General features: G+C 41.1%; 1 protein-coding gene and 1 long non-coding RNA gene across 3 annotated transcripts; one reads left to right on the top strand and one right to left on the bottom strand.

Annotated features, from left to right (window-relative positions):
• The first annotated feature begins 1,195 nt into the window (after positions 1-1,195).
• On the top strand, positions 1,196-5,719 carry LOC134462049 (inhibin beta B chain). Its single transcript, XM_063214897.1, has 2 exons — positions 1,196-2,114; positions 2,557-5,719. The coding sequence occupies exons 1-2, from the start codon at positions 1,688-1,690 to the stop codon at positions 3,303-3,305; spliced, it is 1,176 nt and encodes a 391-aa protein (XP_063070967.1). The 5' UTR covers positions 1,196-1,687; the 3' UTR covers positions 3,306-5,719.
• On the bottom strand, positions 3,217-26,148 carry LOC134462050 (uncharacterized). Of its 2 annotated transcripts, XR_010037483.1 has the most exons (4): positions 26,064-26,148; positions 22,849-22,948; positions 12,913-12,985; positions 3,217-3,307 (listed from the first exon to the last, which is right to left on the bottom strand). It is a non-coding gene; the product is annotated as an uncharacterized LOC134462050 (long non-coding RNA). The 2 variants fall into 2 exon arrangements; XR_010037482.1 differs by lacking the exons at positions 22,849-22,948; positions 26,064-26,148 and adding an exon at positions 21,444-21,729.

The following is a 26,148-nucleotide window of genomic DNA, read 5'->3' as shown; positions in this document are numbered from 1 at the left end:
ATTCTGAAAAAAGTATATACAACACAAAATAAAAAAGATATATAAAGTACCAGACACAGACCCATAACATGTAACCATCTTTGATTCAGCCTTTGTTTATTCCGCAACACACATTTTCTTATCTTGCTCTTTTGATGTGCACTTCACCATGTACAGTAGTTTGGATATCTAGGCCTATTTCAGTTGTGATATGGTCTTGACTAGGTGATTTAAGTTGTGCTATAGGCCCTATAGGCCCTATATGATACCATATTGTATTGCACATTTAGCTGCCAACCTGACATATACTGTACCTTGTGACTGCAAATGTAATCTGATATTAAATCTCACTCTTATTTGGATTACAAAATGTGATACACTGCTTTCTAGATGATGAGACTTTCGCAACATGTCATCTTTTCACGTGTTGCTCTTCTTACCTGCACGAGCCCGACACTTGGCGGTGGTAAAGTCACATAAGATTGAATATGCGCACTTGGAGAGGTTGTAGTTCCCTTTGATGTCCACACGACGGCGAACATAGACCCAGGGACTGCAAGTTGCAAGAACCAACTTTTTCTGCATCCTCTCACATGGCAAATTGGCATGAATAGGGCCTACACAGTCGTCATTCCCAAACTTAATTATATTGCGCTGTTCCATTGCACTCCGTCTGCAGCTGTGGTTTGGTTGTATGTCTTAGAATGGTGGATTTTGGTGTATGGTGGAAGTCTGTACAAACATATTTTTTTGACTAACAGAAGTACTACCTCCACCCCTTATCATTTGGTTACATGTTGGTAATTTGGTTTAAATTATCATTTGGTTGCGCACACTATTTGTCTCCATTGTTGTTTTGCGCTTTCACTTGATTACATATCTAACCTTTTTCAGCCTTGATGATGTTACATTGTTCCATCTCTCCCAAAATTCGACTTTGAGAATGCATGTAGACGTGTTTTAATGATATCAACAACACGTGTCGTCTGCCGTTGGAAGCTGTCCATTTGGGAAATAGCGAGAGGGTCTCTAAACCAAAGGGCAGTACTTTTGGACTTCGACCAGGTGAGGGTAACTGACACGTTTGGCGCATGGAGATAGATGACATGGATGGATTGTAAGTGCCAAGTAATAGCATGGTGCATGGCACTGGTCCCATCCCTCGACAATGGAGTTGAAGTTCGTGTAAGAGTTCACTGTACATGTGTAGTCATGTAACATGAAAGAACATCAACTTGGATGAGTGTGCGCATTCGTGTATCAACACGTTCTTTATGTCATCGCGGTTACACTTGCACTCTTGAGCAGGTTGGGTTAGCCTTCTCTTATCCTTTGTGTGAGTGCCTGTGTGCATGTGCGTGCATTTATGTATGAGAGCTGGGGTGCGTGCGTGTGTGTGTGTGTACATGCTCGCGACAGGTCGCGTGTTTCAGTGCGCGCGTGTGTAATTTCCGTGATGCGGTGATTGGTACGTCCCTTCAACGTGTCACAACATTTGGTGGATTACCCTACTTTCCCCTGCATCCCATGTAGAAGTACCACTCGTTTTCGCTCTTTGTCTGAACGGGATTGCACGGAGGAGCAAGACTTGACTCGGGTCATCAGAACCTTCAGGCGCAACAAGTACTAACTTGTGCTCTCTGACGACTTTGACTCTTCGCTCGTACATGCAGAGGAGCAGAGACGCGAGTGAATCACTTCAGATAGAATGCCAGCACAAGAGCATATTGCTTCTCTCTCGTCAACCACGACACTGTGCTCATTTACAAGGAAACTACTGCGCGCAATGCTTTCAACGGTGATCGCAGTGATTTTGCTGTCTGCCTTGACGGCTGAAGTTCGAGGAGTGGACGGCGCAGCTGCAGCCCCTCCTGGGTGTGCGTCTTGCGCTTTGTCCATGTTGGAAAAGGGGTCGGAGGAAAATTTCTTGGTAGAACTCGCCAAGCAACAGATCCTGGAAAAACTCCATCTGAAAGTCAGACCAAATATCACCAGCACCGTTCCTCGAGCCGCACTGATGACCGCTCTTCGGAAACTCCACGCGGGACGGGTGAAGCAGGATGGGACGCTGGAGTTGGATGCCAACCTGAGCAGTCGAGATCAAGCGTACGAGATTGTCAGTTTCGCAGACATGGGTAAGCATATGCACATATTTGTTTCTGTGTTAAAAGTAGTGCGTAAACGTAGTGCGTAAATCTCTTGGATGAGTTTGGGTCAGTGTGGTTACAATGTGGTTACATTTGGTTGCAATTTTCTGTGTAGTCTGAACTGTAAGCCTAATGATGTATCCTCACGGAATGTTTAGATCCTTTATCCTGTAAGTCTTATGTCCTTATTTTACCAAAGTGTTTAGGTTTATAGGGGAAAACATTCTTGAGGAGTTAATGAATGCTTGCCACTGTAATCTTATTTTTTAATTCCATTTAGGCATATGTGTACTAGTACTAAAAACACAATATAACAAAATGTTCTTTGTTTTTTATTCCTTTTTCTTTCTTTTCTTTCTCTTCTCTTCTCTTCTCTCTCTCTCTCTCTCTCTCTCTCTCTCTCTCTCTCTCTCTCCCTGTCATCTCACAGACAAGGGAGTTGGAGAGCCCACCATGAGCTTCCAGTTTGTGCAGGAGCAAGAGCGCAACGTGCAGGTGCTGCAGTCCACCCTGTGGCTGTACGTGGTGGCGCCCGAGGCTCAGCCCCAGATGACGGCCAACATCTACGTGTCGGGGCCGCTGGGGCCCGGCTCCAACCGCACACTGGTGCTGCGCAAGACGCTGGAGGTGCAGAAGAGCAACTGGCACACCTTCACGGTGACGCGCACGCTGCAGGCCTTCCTGGACGGGGGCCAGCGCCGCCTGAGGCTGGAAGTCGAGTGCGAGGACGGCGGGCGGAACCTGTGCAACTCGCCCGACGCGGCCCACCAGCCCTTCCTGGTGGCGCAGGTGCGTCTCCGCGACGACGAGTCCAAGCACGCCCTGAGCAAGCGCTCGCTGCGCTGCGGCGACGACGTGAGTGTGTGCTGCAAGAAGGACTTCTACATCAAGTTCCGCGACATCCAGTGGCAGGACTGGATCATCGCGCCCGAGGGCTACCACATGAACTACTGCATGGGCCAGTGCCCGCAGCATTTGGCCGGCTCGCCGGGCATCGCCTCCTCCTTCCACGCCACCGTCTTCAGCCAGCTGAAGGCCAATGGCATCCACACGGCCGTGTCGTCCTGCTGCGTGCCCATCCAGCGCAGGCCCCTCTCCATGGTCTACTTCAACTCCCAGCACAGCATAGTCAAGACCGACGTGCCCGACATGATCGTGGAGTCCTGTGGCTGCACATAGAACTGAACAGCAAAACAAAAAAAAAGGGAGAGAGGAGAAGACAACAGGTTTAGACACATACCTAATTCCATAGAAAAATAGGCAGAGGTGTATAAAGTGGAAGTAGATTGACTAGTAGACGTACTTGTACATCGTTACACCAGTTATTCCACTGTACTTAATGAGTACCTAATGAAGGTGTTTGTTATACTTCTATCTCTACTTTATACACCTCTGGAGGCCAATGGATAGTCAACTCTGCACATGCATTCTATTAGAAACATATGCATACTGCACACAGTCATACATACACTTTCTAATGTAAATGAGCAATAGATGTAGATGTCAAAAAAAATGTAAACATACACATAAACATGTGAACTATATGGGTCAAGGTTTAAAAAGTTATGCCCAGGGCTTTTGTAGTATACAGAGGTTCAAATCAGTATTACAATGATACAGTTATTACAATGTTAGATGGCATTTCAAAAAAAAATATATTTTTGTAAATGTGTGTAAAAGACAGATTTTTTTAATGGTAGGCACATACTGTAAGTTTTTAGTGTGCTGTACTTCATGCAGTGCCTACATAACTCAGGGAAATGGAAAGAAAACGTTACATCAGGCGCAGTAGCAGGCTAATGTGCGTTTCGATCAAAACTTGTACAGTTACAATTTCCTAAAGCGAAATCCAACTAATTGTTCAATCATTTCTTTCAGTCTACTTTCAACAGAGCTCTATAAAGTTGAAGTAAATTCATGATGGTAATACAACACTATTACATGTTGTTACATCAATTATTCCACTGTACATAATACTGCCTAATGAGGTTTTCACTTTACTTTTACTTCTGCTTTATATTTTATACAACTCTGAATTGCAACTCTTTTGCTGGCCTTATTTTGGGCAAAAGAACAGACAAGTCTCCAGATACTTTATTTTCATTCGCATTGTGAGACACACTTTTTGTTAAATACTGAGTGCTTGTTTATCTATTTACTGTATTATTTCATATGCCATGTTGCCAAAAAGGAGAAGAGAGCCCAACACAGCATAACTATCTATGGCCACTTCAAGTGATGTTTTTTTTTTTCTCAGTTTGGTACAATTTGAAAACTAAGTAGCCTACAGTTCAAGTAGTTCAAGTTCAAGAACAGTACAAGTACAGTTCTTTTTTTAAATTTAAAGACAGAGCTCCTGAACATTAAGACAGAGCTGTATAAAGGCCTTGGATAGATGATAGAACATCTTCAAGCTCAAAATCGAACTTTCCAGTTGCCTACAACTCCTTTGTGCGATGCCGAAATGGTTTCGTCAGCACCTCCACTGTATTATTTGTCTAGGCGTCACGCCAGGGCAAGTGTTCCGCGCATGAACTCTTGCATGTTACTCAACGCTGCGGGTAAACATTTAGTTATTGCCACAGTGTCTGTCAATTTGAAGGTCTGTGGGAAATGGCGGTCAATGGGCATGCTTTGTGGCACGTCGATGTCTGGTTTCTGAAGGGTCTAAAGTTTCACTTGCAAAACCATGATGTCAGCACTCGTGTACATTCAGGTCTATACAGGTAGTAGCTTATATGGTGTATAGGGACACATTTTTCGTTCATTCCTTACACCATTCTTTGCTGATGCAGGCCTACATGTTCGCATGCAGAGGTCCATGAAACAGGAATCTTTTTTATCTTGCTGACTTCCACAGTTCTTCTAAGCACTTCCTTACTTACCAGCACCTAAAGAACCCAAGCTTTTAGTTTGTTTTGAAGCACTTCCTGCCCTGTGTTTATGCAAAATAGTGGCAATCAGCAACCAATGTCTAAAGAATATTCAGAATCTTTGTACGTTTGTATTTTTGGCCTGCCGTTTGTTTTGTTGCATGTAACTATTTTGTACTTCAGATGCTGAATGGTGTTCTGTTTTATGAGTCCATTCTTTTATTTCATTTTTTTCATTCATTCGATTACCAGTCACATACTGGTAAGCTAAATACAGGTACGCCTAACTCTTACAGCCATTATCAGAATTAGTGTATTTTTGCATCAGCACTTTATAATACCAACATGATAAAAGGGAAACAATATAAATTTGAGGCAACCAGGAAAAGTCAAGAAAACAGAAGGCGTTCAATCATTTTTCTTGCGCTTCAGTGTAAGTCTCTGCAGTTGGCTTTGTTTATATATCTTTTTGTTGTTGTGACTGTTTCTTGCTGTCAGGTTACTGTAAAATATTTTCTGACAACTCTGGAGCACTTACAGAATCAATTGTCTAATCTGTCAATCAATTGTCTGTAATATGTTATATTTTCTTATGTTTTAGATGTAACAATGAGTTACAACTTACAGAATTTACTGTACAGTATTTTGTGATGATATTGCAAATAATTACACTATAAAACGACATGAATATATTTTTTAATAAAGATATTTTAACTATTACCTTGAGTGTGTGGTGTTTTCACTGTGCTATGTGAGTGTTCTGTTTTTTTTCCCCATTCATGGCAAATAAGAAAAATAAGAGTTGGCTGACATGAGGCTGACCCTATAGCTAGAGAGGTGGTAAACAAAGTCAAAGCTACCGAGGCGGCAAACGGTATTACGTTGAAGTCATGGTTGTTTACCTTGGCCCAAAAAGAGCCTCAAATCGCCTCTGGTGTGGGTTGGCAAAGTGGCACACAGCCAGACAAGGCATTATACCTTGTTTTTTAGTAATGCATTAACTGGCAGGAAAATGAATGCTCGGGTGAATAACACTATATTGTCAATACATGTTGGGACATCTGGGAGAACTGGTATTTTGGAGACAAACTATTTTAGTGTGTGCCGACATTCATGGCACGCATAACCACAACACTGTTTCCAATTCTGTTCATAGGTTTACTTAGCCTGGCGCGCCATCCTACGTACTTCCGCCAAGACACTTGGCTCCGCACCATGAATACGAAATGGAAATGGTAGTATTATGGGATGGTCAGGACCAGGCTAAGGTTTACTCAGTTCAGACTTCAGTATGTAAAATGTAACTTCAGGATCCATTTGTTTCCATTCATTAAAATTACAAAGGGTAGTGCCCAAACCCTTTTTTTTGCAAATAATTAGAGCGCAGTTGCTGACGAGCCACTTCTGAAGTAGTCCTTCCTGTCCCTTAACAATATTAGAACCCAGTCAGCTAAGAAAATCCGGTAACACTTTATTTTAGGGATACATCTATTAGCACTAATACATACAATGTTAATGCCTGCATAAGTACCTTGTAAGGCATGTACTAAGCAAATGCTAAGGCCCACTAGGTCCTTACTAAGGTTAAATTGGTAATAAATCCCTTATTGTGCATGAATAAGACATTTGCGAATGCATGCCTAACAAATGTTTGACTTTGCTTTGTACATGCCTTACAAGTTACTTATACAGGAACATTGTATGTAGAGAATATTTCACTACTACGACCCTTTATAGTGTGACACGCAAACAGGAAGTTATTGTCAACTCGCTCATGATAAGCCTGATGCTTCCAGGGATGTTCATGACATGTTTAATTATAAATAAGAACAACATTCCATTTGTTCACTTGCTTTAATGTCGAGCGGCAGTGAAATTACAATAATTAAACATGTCATGAACATCCCTGGAAGTAATAGATGTATCCCTAAAATAAAGTGTTAGCGAAAATCCTACAATGGTTTAACGAAGAAATATATTCAATATGGCTGCCACAGTGTGGAACCTGGTTTAGTGTCACGCTGCTGTCTCAGTGCAGTGGAAATTTCTGCAGGCTAGAGTTTCCCATGCAGGAGGGTGGAAAAATTGATGTCTTGACATGTTTAATATCTTGATGTACACGAGGAAGGGGAAGGGCTATGTGCTCCCAGAATGAGCACATGTGTATGTGGCCGCCGGGGAAGAATATCCTACTGGAGCAACATTTTAAGATAAGATAAGATAAGATAAGATATCCTTTATTGTCTCTACAAGAGAGATATTTTGCTTGGGCATTACCGTGTGATATAGTACCAAAAGGAAAAACAGTACAGTACAGTAGACAGACAAATAATACACATGTACACTAAACAAGGAAACATGTAAACATGTAAACAGACAACTGTTCTTATCCTTCTTCATCTAGGCCAATCATCACAACATTCGTCCAGAATACGGCAACCAAATATATTACACACAACCATATTGCACACACCCCTATCAATAAGGACCCCCTCCCACCCCCCCACCTCACACACACACAAACACACACACACACACACACACACACACACACACACACACACACACACACACACACACACACACACACACACACACACACACACACACACACACACACACACACACACACGCACGCACGCACTAAGACCTACTATTTAACAGTTTAATTGACCAGGGGACCATTGAAAATTTGAACCTATTTGTTTTATAGTTTAGGAGTCTATATCTTCTTCCTGAGGGCAGTACTTCATATTCACAGTTCAAAACATGATCATCATCCTGCGAGATCTTCAAACCCTGCCTTTCCAATGCTTCATCAAATAAAGCCTGCCATGATGCAGGAGGGGGCATGCCCATTATATTCCCAGCTCTCTTAATGAGGGTTTGTAGCTCAGTTTTCAGTTTAACTGTCAGGTTCCCAAACCATATAATTATCCCATAGCTAATGATGGATTCAATAGAAGCCCTGTAGAAGGCCATCATTATTTCCTTCTCAATACCAAACACACGCAACCTTCTCAAGAAGTGTAAATGTTGGTTGATTCGTGCACTTAAAGAGTCAACATGCTGTCCCCATTTTAACTGGGAGTCAAATACAACCCCTAAATATTTGTGTGTAGAGACCTGCTCCACTGCCTCCCCAGAGGGAGGTTCTTCTTCTGTCACGTTTACAGGTTATATTGTATGCCGTGTCCTAATTGGCCGCCCAGAGCATAGAGGACCTTTTACAGTAAACTGATGTGGAAGGTTTGGAGGTGTGATAGAACTGACACTTTCCTTTTTTATTTTAAAGCTCTTCACCTTGACTATTCCCACAATTAAAAAAATAGTTTATGGCCTTGAGGGAGCCATGCAGAGAAGACCATACTTAGCACGAGATGTGTACAGTATTTCCTGAGCAAGTGGTTGTTGTTTGTTATTATCCACAAACTTGAATGGCTTTACGAATTGAACTGTCTACAATGACATAGGAACGCTGAATTGAATAGGCTATGCATGACAAAGTGGGAGCTGCCGTCTTGCAGGGCTAGCTCACTGAAGACGAGGCAAATTATGGGGTTTCTCGGGAGCACTTCACTGCCTGGCATCTCTTTTCTTTTCAATGCAATAAAAGTGGTTCCACTGCCATCTAATAAGACTTGGAATGCTTCTTTCCAGAGCGTGAGCAGGGGTGGCCAATGCTCAGACAAACAGTGTTTTATTTTTTATTCGTTTCTGTGGTTAAAGCAGGCCTTCATTTCAATTTAGCATCTCCCTGGTCCTGACACTTTTATCTCATCCGCGGTAATGCTTCCAGCAATCATCAACATCCTGTACATCTCATTCCAACCTTCCTAAATACGGATTTTGAAAAAAATACACTTGGCGCTCCTTAGCTCAAGTTTCGTGCCATGCCGAAGAGCCCCCCTCCCACATGCCATTTGTGTTTCTCTTGATGTGTCTTTTCTGTTTGTGGGAATGTGGTAAGCCTTAAACTTCCAGTTACCTCGGGGGGAGCACTCTCAGTCACTTGTGTCTTTCTGTTAGTTATGTTACAGTCCATGAAATGTATCAAAAAAGAAGTTATAAAACTAGACAAATAATCAAAGCTTCCTTCATGACACCATTCAGAAGTACACAATGTTTGTTACTAGATAAGGGGGTGGCCATAGATGCTTTAACACTGAAGACAGGCAAAGCTTTCAATTGAGTAGCCAACAGATCTTCTTGTGTGGTGAATATTCAGTGACAGTGACGCATTCCTGTCCACCAAAGTTGAAGTGCTATACCAAAATTAAACAAAGTAAAAAACATTGCAACCAAAATAGTCTGAGGAGAAGTTGGCTCACACTTCAGAATATGTTCTTCCCATTGTCTGAACACTGGGCAATGTGTTGTCTTCTACTACTAAGAGTGGAATAAACCTGGTTTTAATCTTGAGCTCTCGTGTCAACAGCACACAAACACACCATTTCAGGGGAAACACGTTTTTTTTACCTATACATATCGTCCATTTTCCCCATCTTTTCCACTGTAAAACTGTTAAAGATGTTCTCAATGTGTTATGAGAGTTCCCTGAAAAATATAACTCAAATCACTACGGGCTTTTCATGGACAAAGCAGAAAGAACATGTAGTATTTTCTGTAACACTTTATTTTAGGGATACATCTATTAGCACTAATACATACAATATTAATGCCTGTGTAAGTAACTTTTAAGGCATGTACTAAGCAAAATCAGACAGATGTTAGACATTTATTCGCAAATGTCTTGTTCATGCACAATAAGGGATTTATTACCTATATAACCTTAGTAAGGACCTAGTAGGCCTAGATTTCTATTAAAGAATAAGCAGTAAGGACCTGAATACAATGTGTTTAAGCTCCTGGTACACTGTGTGAACAAACCCTGAACAGTGTGAAAACAGATGTGGAATAAGAGTCCCTATTCTAAAGTGAGGCATTGCTCAGCCCAGATGGGTTAGGGCCCCCGCACTACCTAGGGCCCCCACTCTACCCATTTTTTTCATACACCAATTAGTTTTAATTCTAAAAACCCCAAAATAAATGCAGAATGTAACGCTGAGTAATAGTTTGGAAGCAAGACTAAGCTATTCCTTTGTGATAAATAGGTTAATGTTTGACAAACGTAGCTCAAAGAAGTGCAGTGCATGATGGCCTTTGTCAGAAATGCAATGCATGGCCAATGCAGCAATGATAATATTTCTGTTGTTACGTACATGGCAAATTGTTTGGATAACAACTAAATTGCATGAGTGAGGGGAGGAGCTAAGGACGTAGGTAGGCTCAGAGCCGGGTAGGTTGTTTGTAGATTGCGTACCCATCATGCACTGCACTTCTTGGAATTAATGTTTTCAAACATTAACTTAATTATCACAAAAGAATAGTTAAGTTTCGCTTCAAAACTATTGGGGTTATTTTTACAATTAAAACTCAGTGGTACATGAAAAAAATTACATCTCACCACCCCACAGTCATTGAGAAGAGTATGTCCAATCATTGCTATATACCTGTAGTGGCCCCTGTTACCTCTTTTAAATTGATTTAAACAAAAGAAAACTAGAAGTCTCAGCAGATTGTACCGTAGTAGTCATTTAATAAACCCTTACACTTTGCTAATCAGGGGGAGGTAGTGCAGAGGCCCTAAGCCATCTGGGTTGAGCAATGCATCACTATAGAATAGAAACCCCTATTCCACATCTGTTTTCACACTGTTCAGGGTTTGTTGTTCACACAGTGTGTCGGGCGCTTATACACATTGTATTCTGCCACTTATTACGTACTTACTAATAAATAGGAATATAGGCTTACTGGTCCTTACTAAGGTTATATTAGTAATAAATCCCTAATTGTGCATGAACAAGACATTTGCGAATACATGCTTAACCAATGTTTGAATTTGTTTAGTACATGCCTTATACGTTACTTATACGGGCGTTAACATTGTATGTGTCAGTGCTTATAGATGTAACCCTAAAATAAAGTGTTACCGTATTTTCTACTGAAACATGACTGGCTGTGTTCTCAGGTTGTAAACTGTAACTGCAGTTTCTATTGCTCCTCCATGCCTTGTCGCATCTAAACGTTTGCATGGAGAGTATGCCCATAAGGAGTACTGACTCAACCTTAACAAAAACTGCCAGTACATTTATGTTGGACTTGACCTTTGGTAATGTTTGGTTTGCTTGGTAAAGGTCTCCCCATTTCACGTGTCTGCTTCCCGTTAGTCCTGCAGCTTCGGAAGCAACACTACAACCTGTACATGTCCACTCACAGAATGGTTGCCACATCTAAAAATCATTGTTTCCTTCACATAGACGTCTATCACAGCTCCTTTGTCTGCACTGCTCAAGTATGTTGTGTGGGACTGACATATGACTTGTAAGCATTACGACTTGTTGGCAATTTTTTTTGGTTTTTGTACTCTCTGTCCCCCCAAGCATGCATTTTGTCATTTTGGTTACTACAATTTCGTCTAATGTGTTGTGTGCAAGCCTATTATGCAGAGACATCTTTTTGATCAGAGTTGTGAAATGAGTAATTGCATACAATGTTTTTTTTTCCAGCTATGTGAAAGGCAATGGTATGAAGGACATGTGTTGTTTATGCTTTATTCCTGTGTACCCATACACATGTATAAGATCTATGCTCTAGCGCTCTGAAGAGGCAAGGTTGTAAGCTAGTGCCTATCTGCCTTTAACTAGGATGTTTTACCAAAGATTCTCTATTCTAATTAAACCGTCTCTGGTTTCACTTCTGCTGTGTGCTGACAATTAGTCAAAGAAGCGAGTAAACAGGCTTCACACATTCACATGCAGCACTGACAGAGTCATTTTTACTGCCATTTCATTATGGCAATGCAGCACATCATTCTTTAATTGTCAAGTTGATGACAAAGGACAACAAAGGTCGGCGTCTGAGCCTGCACTTAACACCCGTGTATTGCTTGGTGCGTGCACTCCCAAAAAGTAGTAATCACTCAAGATAATGGAAAAAGGAGGCGCACACAAGGCTTGTGTGAAAAAGTGTATAGAAGCCGAAATTAAACAACAAAAGTCTGAGGTTAACCTCAGACTTTTGTTGTTTAATTTCCGCTTCTATACACTTTTTCACACACGCCTTGTGTGTGCCTCCTTTTTCCATTAATTGTCAAGTTGAAAGAGAGGACAATAATACAAATTCAAGTCTATGAAGATATTTATAGTGCAATGGAGCCCATAATACTGCCCTACAAATCAAAAAGGCAGTAACTGTGCAGAGCTCAAGACTGAGCCAGTTGACTTTAAAATGATACTGCAATCCAGTAAAAGTGTTTTTTGGGAGATTATTGACATGTGACAGTTATGTTAGTTTATATTACCACCGTTTTTGCTGATCAATCATTTTATTTAACAATAGATTTTGATATATATGGCATTACAATCTGCCTTTTTGCTTTGTAGGATAGAATAGTTGTTAGACCAATGGGTAATAATAATATATCGCTTCATCCGAATTAATCATATCAGCGAGAAGTGCCATCATCGAAATGAAAAATCAATAATGTCTCAAAGGCAAAGAGCGTGTTTGCACGGACAATATTTGAGAAGGTTTTTTTTTTCTTTTTCAAATCGGTGTTTGCTTGGCAAACAGTGAACCTTTTTTTTTTTTTTGGCAGTCACCGAACTCTGCCGTTCCCAGGGCAGATATGGCATGAGTTTTTTTTATTATTTTTTTAAGCCAGATAAAGGACAGATAAAGGCTAAATATTAATCAGATTAATCATCGGCTCTACCAAAATTCACAAGAATTTTGAGGAATGGACGTTGTTATTACTCGAATGGATTACAGTCTGTATTTGATTGCATGAGTCGCTGAACATTTTGATAAAATGGTTGAGCAGTGGACGTGCAGTACATGAATCTACTTACAGTGGTTGGCATGGCCTCGCCTTCTCCATCCTTTTCTTCCATCACTCTATTCTGAAGTAGGCCTACTGCTCATCTGTAGTTAAAACACAATGACATGGCAGTTAATTGTTATGATGAATTATCCAAAGATTACCAAGGGAATAAGATCATATAGACATAAGTTTAGCTACAGCAGTCAATAGGCTACTTAGTGAGTGTATACAGATTAATCCAATATAGGGATTTATAATATTAAAATTGACACCAATGCAAAAGCAACAGTAAGAGGCAATACTCTAAGTGAGGAGAGCCACCAGAACATCTCATATGTGATTATTTTTTAGCAGTGCCAGAACACACAAAAAAAAATAATCACATCTGAGATGCTCCGGTGACTCCTTCTCTCTTACAACTCTTTCCCCGGCCCTACCGTGGCGCAAATGGTAGGGCACTCGTTTGCTATGCGGCCGACCAGGGTTCGACTCCCGGTCCGGGTCCTTTCCAGGCCCTTCCCCATCTCTCTCTGCCCATTCACTTCCGGTCACTACCTTCACTATCCTGTCAAATAAAGGCAATAACCCCCCGCCCCAAAAAAACCCTCTTTCCCCACTCCTGTGACGCACCAGATCGTGAAAAAGAGGAGCGTGCAGCACACCTTTCTTTTCAAGGCAATACTGTACGGTAGCCTAAGTCTGTTTGAGCTACTTGTATAGATTGTCCTCCAGATGCACTTGAGCGGTTGACCGGTGCCCAGCTCTATCGGCACCTGTGTTTACTGAGCGGGGTGCTTTTTGGCCTGACGGCAAACAGCCATCGCTGGAGGGCCATGCTGTCTGCGCCTGTTCTCACACTGCCCGGCGCTTGGCCATGGCTCAGGCACACCGCTAGAAAGTGTGTGTGTGTACAGGTGAGTGTGTGTGTGTGTGTGTGTGTGTGTGTGTGTGTGTGTGTGTGTGTGTGTGTGTGTGTGTGTGTGTGTGTGTGTGTGTGTGTGTGTGTGTGTGTGTGTGTGTGTGTGTGCGTGTGTGTGTGTGTGTGTGTGTTATTATTCAGATTTCAGTGAATAAGATGACACTATTGACATCTAGATTATATTGAGATCTATTGTATCTGACTATTATGGGAAAAAAATAAACTGTGTGTGTGTGTGCATATGCATGTTTGTTACTCAGTGCATGTCCATACACCTATGTGCATGTGGGTAGGGCCTATGTGTACACACAGTCACATGCACACATGTGTCTCTGTGTTTGTATGCATGGGTGTGTGTGTGTGTGTGTGTGTGTGTGTGTGTGTGTGTGTGTGTGTGTGTGTGTGTGTGTGTGTGTGTGTGTGTGTGTGTGTGTGTGTGTGTGTGTGTGTGTGTGTGTGTGTGCGCGACTGCGCGCGTGGATTTTAATGCAGTGTTGACAGAAGTCGTGGGGGCAGGGAAACGCCTTGTCCCAGGAAGTGAGCGCTAGCACGCTAAGTACGTAGAAAGAGACAGTGCTCTGGAGAAAACCTAGTGACTCACTGATACACTGACACACTGACCCAGAGACCAAGTAATTTTCTATGGGCCGCTAACACGCTAATCCAACACACCGCTCGCAATCCTTTCAAATCCCTATTAGATGTCAGACGTGTGTCCCTTAGAGTCAGAGTCATGGCAGGTTATGTGTTGCCTTGAACGCTCCACCTGACTCGCTGGAGTCAACACAGGCGGCAGGGTATTTAGAGTCGGACCAAAGTTGCACTCTCACTACCTAGTAAGTAGGTTCTCACAAGGGAGTTAGAAGTTTCGTGATTCCTTTACTCAGTTTTTGTTTCATGGTAGTACTGTACATTTTAACTGCATTATATCAAAGTGTGTCTAGTATCTTGACAATGCAATACCATTTGGACATAAAGTTGCCGTTTCTGTGAAAGTCTAATCCTTTGCAGGAACCCAATTACTAATTGAACCCACTTACTATTACTACTACTAAGAAAAGAACATACTTAATGCAAGCAAAGGACTTCACAGCAGATTGCTGCACTTCAGTCGTTTACTTTTTCATTCGAAATAGCAAAAGTGTGAATGATTAACTATTGCAGGTTCACAATAAACCCTCTCACATGATAAGTGTATTTGCATCAATGTGATGTAAAAAAAAGTCTAATGTTCATGCCCAAAAATACTTCTATGCAAAGGTCTGTGCTATAATGTTTGCAAAAGCTTTGTCACATTGTAAACACAAAATACATAAACGACTGATAGTTGAAAACAATATTTTTCCATCACACATGTGCTTTCATTTGTTCTGTTACCTACAGTCATGTCAAAAAGGCAGAGTTCACTTCGCTTCACTTTCAGAATGCGAGCACATCCATAATACAGAAGATTACTGAAAGGAAATAAAAAAGGTCTGCAACACTGATCTATACTCCAAAAAGTTTAGGAACGAGGACTGAGCATCCATAGCGTCATGCTATTAAACTTAAACACCTAGGCTACAGTAAATGTTACATGGGGAAACCCGTTGCTCTCTCTGATGTTTATGGCTGCACCCAAGAGCTCTTACAACGCAGCCTTCAGAGTAGACAAAAACCCTTGACATTGCACAAGATACAACTTAGTCGCAGTCGCAGTGGCAAAACAAAGCAAGATGACGCAAAACAAGATGAGGAGGACCCAGACAGATTGACACAGATATGGGCCACCAGCATTGTGTCTTTGACTGCAACATTGAAACGAAATGTAAACAAATGATGTCAACAAGATTTGAAGAGGAAATGCAGGCTCATGCCTTGTAGTGTAGTGTGCTGTAATGTGTAGTGTTGTTACCTACATTACTGCTCCCCTCTCTACAAATAACTTGTAAATCCAGCGGCTGATCTCATTACTACAGACCCAGTTACCTGATTTATCCTGACGGGTTACATCAGAGAGTAGCTTGTAAAACAGAGGAAGAAGGGCACTCATTACAAGCCTTCAGATAACCTATATCATGGAGAGTTTGAAGAAAGTGTTTGAAAGTTATTTTTTCTCAGTAAATATGGCTGATTAACCCATTGTGTCCTGGAAACACATATACGCTGCATTCAGGTTCTTGAGATTTGAGCTGCTTTACTAAAAATATGGGTAAGTTAGAGCTAAAGGCAAAACGAGGGTCCTAGCTTTTAAATGTAACTCATTTCATGTTTGTATGTGCTTCAGAGGCTGAGATATGTAGGATTTAAAATGCACATTTCCCAAAAAGGGCTTAGGACAAAATGGGTTAATTGACTCACAGGCATGAGTCAGACATTAGTGACATAAACAGGAGTTACATGGAATATGTGTCTGAATCCAGAGCGTAAAGGCAAGGTAAAGTCAAAATATTATAGCCTTTACTTTCCTCATATCAAGTAAATAATTGTTACTAACCACCTTTGCAGCTCTGTACAACTATTAATGACACTATATGATTTAGCCAGCTCGCTTACTCAAAAGCCAAAAAGTCTGAAGTGGTTTATCACAGATTATTATATGGTGTGACGTCATCGGTCGAATGCTCCATTCATTTCAACGGGGCTCCCCAACGTTCGCACGTCTGTTATTTTTCGATAACGGACGGGTTGGTCTATAACAGACCGCTGTCAATGGCAACAAGACTTTTCACTGCTAAAGCGACTTTTCAACAAGACTCTAATCAGCTGCTGTGATAGGCTAGACAAATAATAAGCGGGTTAACTTTCGGCGAGTCGGTCGCTTTGTGGAATAGCAGCACTTCAGAGAGAACAAGACCCCTCCGCTCCGCGTCGGGGTCTAAAGATTCTCTCTGTCGTGCTGCTATTCCACGGTAGCGACCTTCTCGCCGAATGTTAACCCTTACTTAATGTGCCAACTGGGTTGCCAGATTGGGCAGTTTTCTACTGAACTGGGCTGTTTAGGAAGACCCTCTGCAGGTGAAAGAAAGGTGTTGGGCAGCTTTATCCTGTAGATTTATATCCATAGAAATCAAAAGAGTTTTGTTAAAACTGGACGGGATTTAGTGCCTACAGGCGCTTTTGAACATTTTTTTTGACTGGAAATCATCAGTCACATCTGGCCACCCTGTGTGCCTTCGCCCTTATTACTCAAAGTGCATTGGATTGGAATCATGGACCGCAGACCTAATAGCCCAATTTTGGATCTTGTCGATCATCATTTCCAGATTTTACATTCCTCTATCCAAGACGACAGAAAATACAAACTCAACATACAAATGCTTGGATCTCACGTGTGTGTGTGTGTGTGTGTGTGTGTGTGTGTGTGTGTGTGTGTGTGTGTGTGTGTGTGTGTGTGTGTGTGTGTGTGTGTGTGTGTGTGTGTGTGTGTGTGTGTGTGTGCCTGTGCCTGTGCCTTTGCATGTTTGTGTATATTCATGTGTATTGTGTTTGTGTATTGCAAGTCTGGGTATCATTAAAAGAAAATATCTGTAATGGAAAATAATGTATTTCTTTATCAGAATACAGGGCTAGCTCACCCAACTAGGTATCACGCTAGGTATCAAGTTCAATGCCATCCCTACATACCACATATTCAGAGAAACATTGTTTTCTTAGGTGTTAGAGGGCAAAGAAATGTTATGAAATGAACTTTGGATATGTTTACATTACATTTAGGATGTTTGCATCGCCAATCTCAAAGGTGTTTCACTTCTGAATGTCATTGACAAGGGCTGTAATGAACGCTCGCTCAATGTAGGAGGCCGTGGCGTTAATTGTTAGGGAGTTGGTCTCAGGTGGTGAGTGTTGCGGGTTCGAATCCCATCCTCACCAGTAGCATTATGTGGGTCCTGACATCTTAATCCATAGCAAGTGCCCTTGGGCAAGCTATCAAGCCACAAGTTGCTGCAGGGACTGTAACCAATACTCCATAATGACTGTAACTGTAAGCATCTGACGTAAAAGTATCCTTGGTTTTCTTAAATCCAACTCAAGTACTTATTTTCAAAAATACTTAAAAATTACGTACTCATAAAAGCTACTCAATTACAATACTTTTGTAAATAGGTAATAAAAACAGGTGGAACGTGGAACTTCATTCATCCTGAAAACGTTGGCCTCCAAAATGTTATCAGTTTATATGTATGTTTCAAATCTTTCCACCCATTGGCCTCTAAAATGTACTCAAATCGCATACCTATTATACTGTACATTGTTAACACACAAGATTTGGTGCAAATCCGTACCCCCATTCAACAGGAATTGAGCAAACAGAAGTCTGTGATGGACAGACACACATAGCCTCCTCATGTATGGCCGGATAACTGTGGAACAGTTGATGGGCTGAGGCACAATTAGCGTTATAATAAGGTTTCAATACATGTAGAATTAGTTCAATGATTAGTAGACTACAGGCAAGACCAATGAAAACCTTATTCGAGGACACTCCACACATCGAAAGCCTTCGCCACCATGTCTTCCAAGCACTGACTAGAGGCAATCTTGCTGTTCCTGAACGGCAATGGTAAGCCAGTCCACGTTTACTAACCATTTCAAGCAGAGCCCCAACATTTTTTTAGCCTGTTCTTACCAAAGTGGGAATGATCAAGTCTCACTGTATGATGTAGATTTTTTTCAGCAAACTGTGAGTTGGATCGCCAGCGATCCCATCTGCACCAAAAGGCTATACACACACGTCTGCTATAAAACTGAATGGATGATTAAGACCAGGCCAGCCTCATTTCACTCCGCTGCCCCTCTGAGATTCTTTACTTCATTCTCCTCCGGTATTTATTCCTCCCATGAGAAAGAAGGAAATTGGATGATGGAGCAGCTGTGAAGCACATGTCTGCAAGTTGTCCATGTTGTTTGTTGCTGCTAGGCTGTTGCTGTTTGTTAGCTGTATGTACGGCAGCTCAAAGACTGACCTTTCTGTGCATCTTGTAAAATTGGAGCAAAACTAGTCAAGCTTCTTCTCAACCCTTTGCTGCAACTTGCTGATGCTTTGTTCATTGTGATGCTGTGACCTTCACTAAGGTTGTGATAGTACTGTCAGCAGTCTGAGCACACATAGCAGTCAGAGCACATGTTTAGTACCATACATTATGTAGTTCTATATATTGGACGAAAACGGCATTGTTTCTTCGTAACAGTTCCAAAAAACCCATGTCTGTCTGCTAAAGCATTCAATGTGTAGACTTCTACAATGTTGGATTGTTTTATACCGTTGGTTAAACCGACATTCCAATCCCATTCATTCAAACCATCTATCATTTCATCCTTTGTGCTCTATAACCACAAGGGTAATACAACACAATTAGCAGTATCCTAGGACAAGCTTAGCAGTTACCTCAGTATTTCCACTTTGAAGAACCAAATGCCTTACAATGAATTATCCAAAGCCTTTCAACCAACCCAACATCAAACATTATATCCAAGAAGGTTTTCTTCAAGTTTTATAATGAAACAATTATTGGTGGAATACATTTTTGGAATATTCTTCAATGTCAATACCTCCAGAAGTATTGTTATCAATGTCCAAATCACCAGTGACCAACTAGCTACTAAGTTCCCAGTATTACTTGCGCTGTTGCCAAACTATGGAATCTGTCTTGTGACAAATATGTGCTCTTTCCTGATAATCTCACTCCTAGCATCAACTGTACAATTGTATCAACACTTGTCAATTGATATGTAGTGAAACAATACCAACAGTCTCATTTCATATGAGTGAAAGTCTTAACAATAGAGCATTGAACATCTTCTGAAGAAATGAAAATAGTGTAGGACTGTAATACTCAAGTCCGGTCACAGACTTGCTGGTAGTTGAACTCGGACTTGACTCGGTCTCTGCAACTGGTCTTGCCAAATATGCCCTTTGCCTTTGGTCTTGGACGAGTGTCTGTGTGCTGTTTAGAGTACTGTAGTGTAGTAGTGTACTCATTGACAGTATATAGAATGGACGCCAAAATTCTATTTCATTGTTGAAGCCAAAAGTGGAGCCAAGGTTGGACCCAAAAAGACCAAAAAATGGCCAAATCCCATTCATTCCTATGAGAGATTTTGGCTTCCAAATGTTGAATGTAAAAGAGCGTTGATTTGGAGTCCATTATATATACTGTCAATGAGTGTACTGGTCATCAAAGATTCTAGAGTGGAGCTTGATGAGCAATCACATACTAGTTTATCTCTGAATTAACTATACCGCATGTAGTTCAAACGTTCTATGTTATTGTAATTAATGATTTCTGCAGATTCGCTGATAAGCGACTCAGTCTTGAATATATTTTTTCGTCTTGTCTTGGACTCAAACCTCTTTGGACTAGGTCTTGATTTGTTCTCAACTAGTCATGGTCTTGATATTGTCTTGTACTCTTCAGAGGTACTTGACTGCAGTAAATGTAGAGTACAGTAGTATACAGGAAATGTACCCTCAAATCTTAGGTTTAGGGTTAGGTACAGGCCAACATAACTCTCCACTTTTCACAGCTCCTTCAAATGCTGTTGGTAATTGTCAACTGAATACCTAGGGGGAGCTTTAAAGTGGAAATGAAGCACTGACAACTATTATCATTTTTTGGCGGCTTATTTATTTTCATAAACGAATGGATGTTCATTGAACTGCACTTTTAAGTAGTTTTGCTGAAAAATGACATGTTATTACCGAGTTTCGCCACAAGGGCGCAGCCATGTTCGCCGCCTACGTAACGCGAATGGTAGAACTTGGTGGCTAATGTAGCCTTCCATTCACTTAACGTTAGCGTGTGCTAACTACAGCGCTAACTGACTCTAATCGTGGCAGTAAAATTGAAGAAGGACGAGGGGTTCATTTTACATTGTCCCTGGGTTTTCTATGTTATATACCTACTATCAGATGAAAGAGAAATGCCAAGTGTCATTATCACTTTGTGTCAAAAAGCCTTTGCTACGAGCATGGTGGGATAGCTGCAGCCATCCACCCATTGCATCCACCATAGGACAGGAGTCAGGACTGGGGCTGCTCGATCTCATAGGTTTGTAGTGACAGACCGTCACCAATAACGTCTTTTTCCTGCATTGTTGGACGCTAATCTGATAGCCCATGTCTTTAAGTTGGCTATGTGGTTCAATTCAGTAATAGAAAATAACTTGCAAAATTGGCGGAAGTTTGGAAAGCTTTGTGAAGGGAAGGGACGCAGCCTGTGTGTGTGGCTTTCCCATCCCCTCTCTCGTCTCGCTCTCGGAGTTGGAGGAGCTTTGGGGATTTGAAGTTGATGCCACGGGAAATGACACGTTAAACTATCATTACATGGCCTACATTAAGTTATGGCATGCTTAAAGTAGCTGCATCTATTGTAGTAAATTATTATGTTATTGAAGTCTCGGATGCATCCTCAAACTGGCTGGAATAGCGTTGTTGCCTTGGATTATTGTTGACTGGATAACACCGATAAACGTGGGCACGGAGATGTCAAAGTAGCCTAATTCAGGTGCTTGGAAAATGTTGGCGAAATCATCGGAAGATGAAGGTAGGGAACTGCAACATTGCACGACATCGCACGATTATGAATAGTGATCATGTTGGCTCATACCAAAATGTGTTAGCGACTTGTCACCTTAGCAAAAAAAAGCTGCTTGTTTACCTGTGGTTCATGTGATGGGATGTCTTGTCTGCCTTCATGCCTCATATTTGTTCTGTCCCACCCAAACACGTATTCTTGCTTCATTTGGGTTAAGCAAATAAGCTCATAATCAGCCACGCAAGTCCCAAATGTTTAATTCACTACTATCATAACAGCATTAGAATAGGAGACTACCATTCGCGTGACGTCACCCGCTGTTGGCTGGAAACGTTAACAGAAACGTTACGTGTTTGTGCTTTATTTTTTTATTAACGGCTTAAATTTCAGACTTCAAAAATATATATATATTTGCTGACTTATCTTACTGGTGTTATAGACCCCTATATTAGGTCACTGCTTCATTTCCACTTTAACAGTTTACCTTCCTCCAACATCTAAGATAATATACCGTATGTGCTTCACCCAAAGGCATGATTTTCAAAAATAAATAGGATTAACTGTATTGTTGAAAATGTTGTTTGAAAAATGTTGATTGCTGTTCTCCGCTGTACAGCTTTACAAGAAGTCAGGGATGACTCATATTATTGTTATATCTTGTAAAATCAACTTGTATAAACAGGCATTACACAAGACATAGACTTATAAAATCATAAAACAAACATTTAAACATACTAATATAATGTTGACAGTCCAGTAGCAACCAGACCACTACTATTCATTATCCCACAAACTATTTTCCCGTCAAACCAATGGGGGGCACTAAAGTAGTAACTAGCAGTGAAACATGTAGTACTTATTGTGAACCAGAAGAGGGCATACAGAGTAAATTATCCTTCAAAGCTACTTGAGTTGCCCAATCCAGATGCTGGAGGAGGAAAGGATGCTGAGGGTGAACATCTTGCTAATGCTTATGCATGTAACTCTCACTCTGCGAAATATGAAAAGCCGAATCATAAGAACTTGATAGCTACCGGGCTCCAGAAGGATGACAATGACATTTCAGTCAGTTTCAAACCATGTATCCTTATGGTGCAGATGGGATCGCTGGCGATCCAAATCATTGTTTGCTGAGAAAACTCACATCATAACTAGGGCTCTGAATTTACTTTTTGGCTAATGGCTAGTACTGTAGGTGCTAATCGTACTAGTTAACCACACACTCACTAATGGGTCAAAGTGTCTAGTAGGAATTTTCTACCAGCCAAACTTACACTACCAGTATTTGGCTGGTGTTAATTTAGAGCCATGATCATAACAACATGGCTATGACATTACCATGTTAAGTAACCATGAGACATAACCATCAAAACCAAACCAACCAAAATGGGTATCTACCATTTAATAATAGAGGTTGTCCTTTGATTGCCTTTGAACACATTTAAAAGATGTTGTCTTAAATATTGCTGAGGGTTGTGTCCTCAATAGTGGAAATGCTGTGTTAAAAGAAAAACAAATCAAGGATCACCTGATTCGGAGGTTTGGAGGTCCTGGAGTTTGCTTCGTCATGTCTAGAAAGTTCAGTGGCTTTCGTGTTATGCTGTAATGGATGGATCGGTCTTGTCAGTCTGCAAAATATCAAAGGCACACAACCCTGTCTCTAAGTAACTTGGAAAGATGTGGAGGGAATGAGTCAGCCTACAAAAACAGGAGATGTACATGGCATTGTTTCAAACCAACCTTATGGCGGTAAAGCATGATTGTACAGCTCTACACATTTGGACTTCCTTTTTAAACTGATATGGACTGAAAAAATGGTCTGTCTAGTGACTCTAGTCTGTCTAGGATTCTCTTGGTCGTTGTCCTTGAATCCGTCCTCACTTACCCTCCTCGGCATGCGCTTATATGTGTTTAACCATCTACAGCAGTGATTCTCAAAGTGCGGTCCGGGGACCACTAGTCGTCCTCGACAGAGCTCCGGTGGTCCGCAAGGGTATTTCTACTTTTCAAAGACAAGCTATCAGTAGACTATATTTGTAATATTAGGATTGTAAATGTGAGTAAGAAGTAGGCCTAAGTGATGTGCATAGAATTTAGCACCCGTCAACTGTCAATTCAGTTGGCAGGTGGTCCCTGAACATTTTTTGGGTGACAAAGTGGTCCTCGGTCTGAAAAAGTTTGAGAATCACTGATCTACAGTAACTACACAACACTGTATCATTAACCAATCGCAACCTTGAGCTATATAGGGCCTTTGATACCGTCCTCTAAAACCAACATTCTTATCCAAACATTCTACAGTTTGTCAGATGACTGAGGCACATGTAATGACACAGTTAGATTCTAACCCGGAACTATTACCTTCTCTGTAAGGGTAACCCCATGTTCTGCATGGTTCATACATGGTTGCATATCATTTGGAGTAGCTACTGCTCAGAGTACTGGTTAAGCGTGTTGTCCACTCCTCTTCCACTTCCATTAAGGGGTACCAAATGGGCATGGCCTACAATATCAAGAGGGGTATTTTCAGGTTGTCATGTCCTAAAACAACAGCAGGTATAGGTTCTCTAGACGGTGGAAAGAAACCTCTGTGATAGGGCCGTCCATTGTTCAGACCTTGCAATTCTGATGCCAAGGGTGCTAATAGAACCTATTCAAATTTGGCTCATTTAGTGCATAGGCTGACAAACCTTCCACAAAGTAACTTGAGGATAAGTACGCTACAAGACTCAGTGCTGGCTCCTTCTCTTCTCACCCTCTCAAGGACATATGCAGCATGGGTCCTCGTGGTTGTGGAATCATCATTTCAAAGGTATCTTGTATATAGTAAGGCTTTCTGGAAATATGGGTGTACCCATATTCATGATAAACTACACTGTACCACCTCATTTTAAAGGTGGTAGTTCTGAGTCTGTGAAAAGTCTCATCCATCCAAGTCATGTTATTCAACTGAGTTAAAATTAAAGCATCTGGACTATTTTTTGGAACTCAAAAGACATTTTGTTCCTCAACAGAGGACCTCAGTATCTGATAGATACTGGGAATCTACAATAGGAGTTGAATGAATTACAGTGTCTCATCCGAACTTGTCAATTACTGACCACCTTTGACCAGTCTGCAATTTTTGACATCGACCCCTTGTGGCAGCATTTTTCCCCCTTTATTTATCCTTTATTTAGCCAGGATTGTCTCATTGAGACTAAGCATCTCTATTCTACCAGGGAGTCCATGTCAAAGTGGCAGCCTACATATAGTTACAGACATAGACAGACACGCATAACTTCACTGACGCATAACTTCACTGACGGTTAGGGTTAGGGAAAGGTTTAGGTTTAGGCCACATAGTCAACATGTGACGTGACAGGTATACCTTCAACGTCAGAAATTGAAGAGTTGGGATGGGACTGTGTTGAGTTTAACCAGAAATACTAGAACTAGTTGCTTAAAACTTTTTTTTATTTAACCCTGAATATAACACCTCGTAATTCATGTTGTCAGCCCATGTCATCAACCCAACAGTATCCTGACAAAGTAAGAAAGTATAACGTACTATAACAGAGTTAGAAAATACTTGGTGAATATTACAGAAGCAAAGGCAAAGACTGAGACAATGGTGCATCATGATGCTTTTATTTTGCACAAAATCTGCATTAAACATAACATGTATTTCAAGGCTCATCATTCACCGCATTCTTAGATTTGTTGTAAGCATAAAATCTGAAAGCAGTACTGCCCTACAATCTTAGAACGCAGTAACTCTGAAAACGGCAAACTGAGAAAAAAGGCTTCAAAGTTTTCCATATGGCGCGACAACTATGTTGTCGGTAAATTGGTGGTGACACTTCCTGGTAATGCTTGTTTAGGATAGACATTTAATGCACACAAAAAAACCCAAAAAAACAACATTTATGTGTCTTTTCGCCACAAAAAACAGAGTTACTGCGCACTTGGCTGGTATTACTGCCACGAAATGGAGTTACTGCAGGAGTTACTGCGTTCTTGGCTAGTATTACTGTCTACTCCCAAACCAGTCCCATTGGAACGTGCAGCAGTAACTCGCCGACTTACTGCGTTTTTGTTTTGTACGACATAACCTTTAAATACAACAGGCAGTAACTTTTTCAAAATGAGTTTTCTCCAAAACGGGACGGTGTTAGACCACCATTTTTTGACACAAGACAAATGAGATAGTTTAAAACCCATTTCCGATATAAAAATTTTTTCGACCATTTTGAGTTACTGCGTTCTTGTATTGCACGGTAGAGTAGCTTTCACACTATTCTCTATCGTTAACACGCTCTTTACCCATATCTGCTTATGTTAAAAAATTAAGGCCTTTCCCTTGTTTGCGCCTTTCAGAAACGGAGGTTTTTCCTCTGAAAATGAATCTTTCTAAAAACTGGCAAAAGTGGAGATTTTGGAAAACTCAGATTTGACAGAGACAAATAGAGACATGAATGGCTTTTCTCCTTGCCGTGCACAGGCTTAACATATTATTTATGACAGCTCTCTGCAGGATATTTATGCGGATTCATTTTCCATGCTATCTTGCAATTCTCTCAATTTTTTTTTCAAATTACTTTTACCTTTTTACACAGTTCTTTATATAATTTGTCACCTTAAAATTCCAAGGTACAGTGGCGAAGACCAATTGAAGACATTATGGTTGATTCCCATACTGATGTGTACTCTAATGTAAACCGCTTTCTATAGAAACGTGTCGATAACTACTCGCTTACTTACCAAGACGTGAGTCCATTGTTGAAATCTGGACATCTTATTGTCTGCGGACACTTTCGAGTGGCATCCTTCCACGGTTTGCTTAAAC

Source organism: Engraulis encrasicolus, chromosome 14 (genome assembly GCF_034702125.1).
Source record: "Engraulis encrasicolus isolate BLACKSEA-1 chromosome 14, IST_EnEncr_1.0, whole genome shotgun sequence".
In the NCBI taxonomy this organism is placed as follows: Eukaryota; Metazoa; Chordata; class Actinopteri; order Clupeiformes; family Engraulidae; genus Engraulis; species Engraulis encrasicolus.
The sequence above is the reverse complement of the archived record's forward strand: the minus strand, read 5'-3'. Positions and strand labels throughout refer to the sequence as shown.

Coding starts and splice junctions, on each gene's coding strand:
- LOC134462049 (XM_063214897.1), top strand. CDS start 1,688: ATGCCAGCACAAGAGCATATTGCTTCTCTCTCGTCAACCACGACACTG. Junction 2,115..2,556: donor TGTCAGTTTCGCAGACATGG/GTAAGCATATGC, acceptor GTCATCTCACAG/ACAAGGGAGTTGGAGAGCCC.